This window comes from Scardinius erythrophthalmus (genome assembly GCF_964197995.2).
Source record: "Scardinius erythrophthalmus genome assembly, chromosome: 8".
NCBI classification, from domain to species: Eukaryota; Metazoa; Chordata; class Actinopteri; order Cypriniformes; family Leuciscidae; genus Scardinius; species Scardinius erythrophthalmus.
This window is the reverse complement of record NC_138228.1, coordinates 38,066,701-38,073,794: the sequence shown is the minus strand read 5'-3', so window position 1 is coordinate 38,073,794 and position 7,094 is coordinate 38,066,701. Positions and strand designations below refer to the sequence as shown.

Genomic DNA, 7,094 nt, shown 5'->3' with positions numbered 1-7,094 from the left:
TTATGTTTCACATTGTTCATAATTATTGCCGACTGTTGTCAAGTTTGTACTGAACAGACTTTTCAGACTATAAAAGTAAGAATGAAACGGTCACTTCTACAATTGTCTTGTTTTTAGTCACTATTTGACATTTTTCCCCTCGCTGAAACAGTCTATACTGTCAACACAGTGTTTCTGTGACTATACAAAGCATGTGCATATGAGGCAACAGATGTGATTGACTGTCTGCTAAGCCTTTAGACATAACATTACAATAGGAATTTTAGTTGACTAGCTACTATTTGTAAGAACTTACATCTTCTGATGGCCTTGTTGTCGATACTCTGAGGCTTCGAATGTTTTCCATTTGACATTGCAGACCCATATGATGGGGTACTTAATTTTGACATGCTGCTGTAGAAGCTCAGCGTAAGGGGTGTGGAGCAACTGATTAAAAAATGCTTAAAAACAATGTCCATATAAAAATAAAAGATAGAAACACATACACGTTTCAAACTGAATTTTATTACAGAAAATTAGCCGACCAGGCTGAACAAAGAGCTAGTTATTAGCTATGATGGATTTGATCCAGTCAGTGTATCGACACACCTCAGTATAAACCCCAGGAAAGCCTGGTTCAGCACAGCCTTTGCCCCAGGAAACAACACCTTTCAGTTTCCTCTTGCACACCACAGGGCCACCAGAATCCCCCTGAGAAGAAAATTGGAAAATGAAAAGGACAAATTTGTGGTTTATATAAAAATTTAAAACGCATGTAAAGAGGAAGGCTGAGTCAATAACATACCTGACACGAGTCTTTGCCTCCCTCCATGAATCCAGCACAGAACATGTTTTTAGTTATTTGTGCACCATATGCTCCCCTACACTGCGCACTTGAGAGTACAGGCAATTTCAAACACTGCAGAACAGAAGCAGTGTGAACTGGAAAAAGAATATGAACAGTGCTAAAAGTTGTCATCGTTTATGTATCTAATGAATGAATGCATGTTTTAATGCCTGACCATATTATATAAAAGTGTAAGGAGATTTGAATTATTCATCCATCTCACCTCCAGTTTTTCCCCATCCAGAAACCAAGCACTGCTCCCCTGCAGAAGAGCAGCTGGTTGCCAGACGGATCGGCTTTACATACTTGTTGAAGATGGCAGGCTTTCTCAGCTTGATCAGCATGATATCATTGTTAAGAGGCTGATCATTATAGTTTGGATGACGAATCTTCTTCTCTGCATCGATCCGCTGCTCTGTGCCTTCAGTAACAGACACGTTGTGCTTTCCCAGGTGGATGACGAGTTGGCGACTATTTGAAAAAGAAACTCATATTTTACTCAGCCTTGATATAATGTTTATCAGAATATTGCCTACCTACATATCAGGTCTTTATATAGTCTTAAATAGGTTTTACCTAGTCTAAGAGACATATAGACAATATAGAAATCCTGCATTAGTATGCTGAATAATAATTAAAAAACATGAATTATTAAATGTACACAAATGTAAATTTGTTTCAAAACTAAAATATTCAAAATTAGAGATGGATGCCAGTGGTTGGTAGACTAACGCACTCTCATCTTAATTATAGTACATAATATGTAACTTTTTTTGACAGCCTTTCTTTTTCTTTAGAAATTATGATTTTTTTTAATACACATTCAGAAATGATAAACAATAACAACTTTTGCTAATCGATTCCTTAAAAGGGTACTCTTTAGGGGAAAGGTAGTTTGATGGTAAAGTACACTGTTAAAAATTGCTGTAGTTTTTACAGTAAATATTTACAATAGACTACTGTATTTTAAAATTTACAGTATTACTGTATTTTGCCATGTGGGAGCATGCATGTTCCTATGACTTGTGGAAACATGCTTACCGGTATGCAGTAAATGCTACTGGATATCACGCATATACCACTGTAATTTATTTTATTTATTTATGTTTTAAGAAAAAAAAAACGGTTGCAAAAGTTTTTGCTTCACAAGTCAATAACACTAAAGTAATAGTCAACTGTAATAAATACAGCCTTTTTTTAGCGAATTATTTACACCATTTAAACTCTGACATTTGATTATATAACGTACACCTCTAGTACTTTAAAACTGTTGGCTTTTAAAAAAACTCCCATGATTAAACAACGACATCGGCGTAGCGCAGTGCGTGTGATGTCATTTCGTCAATCGTCATCTTCAGTGGACATCTTGGGGGACCGTTGGGACTTTCCACGCGCTGCATCATCATCACCACTCAATTTTCGCGCTCACCTCATGCACGCTAAGTTTACCGAAGGAGGACGAGGACCTCGAATGAGAGTGAGACGACGAGGTGTGTAACGCTAGTAATTCATGCTTTAGTAGTGTAAACGTGAAATCCTGTTACATCCACAATATATTAACTATTATTTTTTTTATTTTTTTTTGTGACGTTTCAAAATTGATAATCTAGATTATTTGTCCAATTTTATGATACTGAATTTGCTTGATGAGTCCAGACACAGATGAACGATTAAGTTAGCTGGCTAACGTTAACTGTTATATTTTCTTCACCGTGAAAGTGTGGCCGTGCTGTCATTTTATATTAGTGCTACATTTTTGTTAACTGTTCGGTATAAAATGATTTTACATTGTTGTTGGTAGTAACGTTAGACATGTAAGCTTTTAAACATTGCAATTAAATTGTGTAGGTTTTATGCAACTAAATAGTGTTTAACTTGACTGCCAAGCCATTAGCTAATGTAATAGCACGTTTTTGTTCGATTTAAGATGGTGTAATTAAGTATTTTTTTGTTTTATTTTTATGTTAATATTATTTGTAAGGGTGCTTGGTATTCATATTTGTAATTTAGTTGTTAAATAGAAAGTAGTGTAAACGTGACATTGGTATTTGCTGTGCACATGCTTTATTGCTGTGCATTTATTAGCTTGTGAAGGGTTTTTTTTTTTTTTTTTTGGGCAGTTGAACATGTTCTGTCACTTTTGTAATAATGAGAGCAGTACAATCCTGAGTTTTGTGCAGCATGTGAAATTGCATAGAAATGTGCATAAATCAGGATTTAGATGTGGTGTACCTGATTGCCCACATATTTTGTCTCTCTCAGTAAATTTCTTCTGAAGGAATGTCTGGAGCCGATAGAGGAGAACTTCACAAGTTGATGGAGGTCACATATTACCGTCAGCGCCACCTCCACCACTGTCTGAACTAAAGAACTCATGGCCTTACCTGTTTTGTCTGAAGGGGATCTTTTTACATTTCCAATTGCTTACTGAAAATCATGGAGAGCATTGAAGGGAAAGGAAAGAGGATTCTAAGATTTTTTCAAGAAAAGCCAACAAACAATGTGGTGTGTGCTGTTCTGTCGAAGTATCAAGAGGGAAATTCTATGGTCCTGTGCATCTTGCAACTCTTAATGGCCCATTTTAAAGAGAGAACAGAATCCCTTATAATTGAAGCTGATGTAAGTATAACATTTAGATTTTTAATGTGTTAAAGATTTCATTGAAATGCTAAATTAATTTTTGTTTTTCTTAGGCAGCAGCAACTTCAGCCGACATGGAAAGAGAGGGATTACCGGATTCACCCGCACTGATCATCCAAGGTTTTTTGCTTTACTTTGTGTCTGTGTCTCCATCATATAAACTTTTCTTTGCTCTCTAGCTTTTAAATGGATAACTGTTTGTCCTGTACTGTTTTTTTTCTTCTCACTTTAATGGCCATTTTAAAAATACAATTTTGCCTCCTCTGTTCCTGTATTCTATTTCACAATTCTATTCTCATTCCTATATTCCTTCCATAGTTAGCTCTCTCTGTGCCCTGTTTTTTTTTTTTATCTCTGAACCATTCTCTCTCATTAGTAACAAAAATCCTTATTAGTAACATTAATCTTCATTGTAAATCCATAGTTTATAGTGTCTTTATCTAAAAATAAAAAATTACATCATGATTTACTCACCCACAAGCCATCCCAGGTGTATATGACTTTTCTCTTTCAGACAAATGCAATCAGTTATTTTAAAGAATGTCCTGGCTCTTCCAAGCTTTATAATGGCAGTGAATGGAGGATGAGATTTTAAAGCTCTAAAAAGTGCATCATCCATCATAAAAGTAATCCAGGAAAAAGTAACTCCAGGGGGTAAATAAAGGCCCTCTGAAGCGAAGCAATGTGTTTGTGTAAGTAAAATATACATTGTTAAACAAAAGTCGACTTATGCCAAAAGAAAGTAACTCCTGACATGATGTATAGTGTAAGCTTTAACGCCTCTCGTGGTTCAAACAAATAGGGCTGTGTAACAAACTTAAGGTCTTCTCTTATATCGATTCGAAATCCTCAGAAATTTGTCTTTAAAAATTATTGTTTTAGACTTCTAATTCGAGTCTTTTTTTTTTTGCTCTATCCTCTGCACTTACGTGTTCTTCGTTGCGTCAGGTCAGAGTTCACTCTTTCGCCATAAATATGCTGAAAGCTAGATATTTTAATTTAAATGGTTTTAAATATGGATATTTTTCTTAAACAAATGCATCGCTTCACTTCAGAAGGCCTGAGTCATGTGGAGTACTTTTATGATCGATGGATGCACTTTTTGGGCTTCAAAATCTTGGCCGTCATTCACTACCATTATAAAGCTTGGAAGAGCTAGGACATTTTTTTAATATAACTCCGATTGCAATTGTCTGAAAGAAGAAAGTAATTTACTCCTATGATAGCGTGAGTAAATCATGGTAATTTTCACTTCATTTCATTCTTTTCAGACTATCCCTTTATCATGAGCTACCCATGAACCATACTTTTACAACACTTATTAATCTATGCTCTGCCGTATTTTATTTTTATTTTTTATAGGTGAATCCATGACCCCAAGCAAGTGGATGTCAGTCGAAAGGGAAGTTGTCCTGGGCCCATTTTCAGAGTCATTTGTTGAGGGCCTGGCAGCGTTGTTTGCGACCTATTACAACTTAAATCTTGCTTATCAGGATGACGCTGCATGCACGCTGGAATTTATTCAGAGGTATTTCAGAGCATAAAATCTTACTCTATATTTATTGTGGACTTTCAAATTTTCTTGACTTTTTTTTTTTTTAGGTTTTCAATTTAGGATAGTTTATCAGGATTAGATATTTTATGGAAAAGTTTTCAAATGAACAAAAAAAAAATTTGCTAACCACACACTGAATAGAGAATTATTTTCATGAATAACTAAATCTAAAATTACTAAAATTAAATCTGTATAATAATGATATAATCTGTACATTTTGTTTATTGCAAACATGGAAGGCTAAATATTTTTATATTAAAATTTTGGATAAAATTAAATATGACCCTAACTCTTCATTAATTGAAATTAAATGTAATTTATGAGTTGTCTGACAAATTTTGTATTTAATTGTTTAAGTGTATACTGTTTTTTTGATAATTGGATGTTGTGTGTTTTTTTTTTCCACAGAGGACTTGTGGGCATTAACCTGGAAACTGGATCAAAAGTTGCTGCTGGAAACAAGAAAATGCATGAAATGAACCCATATGTATGCACACTGTTACGGAAACTATGGACTTTGAATGGCTTGCCATTTAAACAAAAGTATTCCAATGGAATTGATACAAGAGACTCTGACCTGATTTCCAAGTTCATGATTGATGTTCAATACATTCTTGCCTTTTTTTATGGATTTGGCAAATTAAAGGTAGGCACAGTTCAAACCATTTCTTTTGTTTATGACTGAAGTTCAGTCACACTTTAGGGATGTGTGCCCTGTATAGTTGATACTTAAAGGATTAGTTCACCTCAAAATGAAAATTTCCTGATAATTTACTCATCCCAATGCCATTCAAGATGTTCATGTCTTTCTTTCTTCAGTGGAAAATAAAGTTTTTTGAGGAAACCATTTCAGGATTTGTATCCACACAATGGATTTCAATCGCAACCAATATGTTGAAGTCCAAATCAATGCAGTTTCAAAGGGCTTTGAAGTGCTTCAAACGGCTCTGCACGATCCCAGCTGAGAAATGGGGTTTTATCTAGCGAAACGATCTGTAATTTTCTAAATAAAATAAAAATGTATATACTTTTTAACCACAATTGTTCGTCTTGTGCTGGTCTGCTACGCGCCATGCATTACGTCATCACGTTGGAAAGGTCACGGGTCACGTCATCGGTCTAAGTTATTTGTCTGTGTATTCCGGTTCAAAAAGGTAGGGAAGGGCGAAAAATGTATCTAATTTTCTCCTCCAACTTCAAAATCGTCCGACATTTTTGTTTTAGTTTTTTCGTGACCTTTCCAATGTGATGAAGTAATACGTAGCGCATCTCGGAGATGGTACAAGATGTGCATTTGTGGTTAAAAAGTATATATTATTTTTTTAATGACCAACAGTTTCGCTATACAAGACCCTATTCCTCAGCTGGGATCGTGCAGAGCCGTTTGAAGCACTTCAAAGCCCTTTGAAACTGCATTGATTTGGACTTCAACATGTTGGTTGCGATTGAAATCCATTGTGTGGATACAAATCCTGAAATGTTTTCCTCAAAAAACGTTATTTATTTTCCACTGAAGAAAGAAAGACATGAACATCTTGAATGGCATTGGGATGAGTAAATTATCAGGAAATTTTCATTTTGAGGTGAAATAATCCTTTAAGTGCCGCTGTTCTCAGTGGTTCTTTCCAAGGCTAAAGCCTTTCATTTAATCTCCATTTTTGTTTCTCCCAATATATTTTGGAATCTGGTGCTTATGTTAAATAGCCATTATTGCACAATAAATTTGTTATATTAATGAAAACCTGTTATTGTGAGTTTTATTTGACAAAGGCTGAAACTTACAGCAAACGTACACACAAAGCAGTGAAAAATCTCAAATGTAGTTAGTGAATTGAATTCCACAGCAAATGCTCTAATTTACTGTAAAATGTATAGCAGTACATGTAAGTTCATTGTTGCTCTTGTAATTTCACTTGCATTCACAAACATTATTTCGACTGTAATTTTAGTTACAGCTGTAAAAACAATTTTACAGCATATATAAGGCAGTGTGCTGTGTTTTTTACGGTACAATTGTAGTTAATGATTTACAGTGCTCTTGTAAATTTTACAGTCTTACTGGCAACCAAAGTT

The 7,094-nt window shown here is 34.9% G+C and overlaps 1 protein-coding gene and 1 long non-coding RNA gene across 2 annotated transcripts; one reads left to right on the top strand and one right to left on the bottom strand.

Annotated features, from left to right (window-relative positions):
- Nucleotides 1–540: 540 nt before the first annotated feature.
- Nucleotides 541–2,163, bottom strand: LOC308694888 (trypsin-3-like; the record flags this gene model as incomplete). Its single annotated transcript, XM_081372698.1, has 5 exons — nucleotides 541–690; nucleotides 785–921; nucleotides 1,050–1,297; nucleotides 1,403–1,407; nucleotides 2,134–2,163. The coding sequence occupies 5 exons, from the start codon at nucleotides 2,161–2,163 to the stop codon at nucleotides 541–543; spliced, it is 570 nt and encodes a 189-aa protein (XP_081228824.1).
- A 20-nt stretch (nucleotides 2,164–2,183) lies between these two features.
- On the top strand, nucleotides 2,184–6,731 carry LOC308694595. Its single transcript, XR_014030623.1, has 5 exons — nucleotides 2,184–2,316; nucleotides 3,089–3,445; nucleotides 3,520–3,586; nucleotides 4,829–4,994; nucleotides 5,430–6,731. It is a non-coding gene; the product is annotated as an uncharacterized lncRNA (long non-coding RNA).
- Nucleotides 6,732–7,094: the final 363 nt, after the last annotated feature.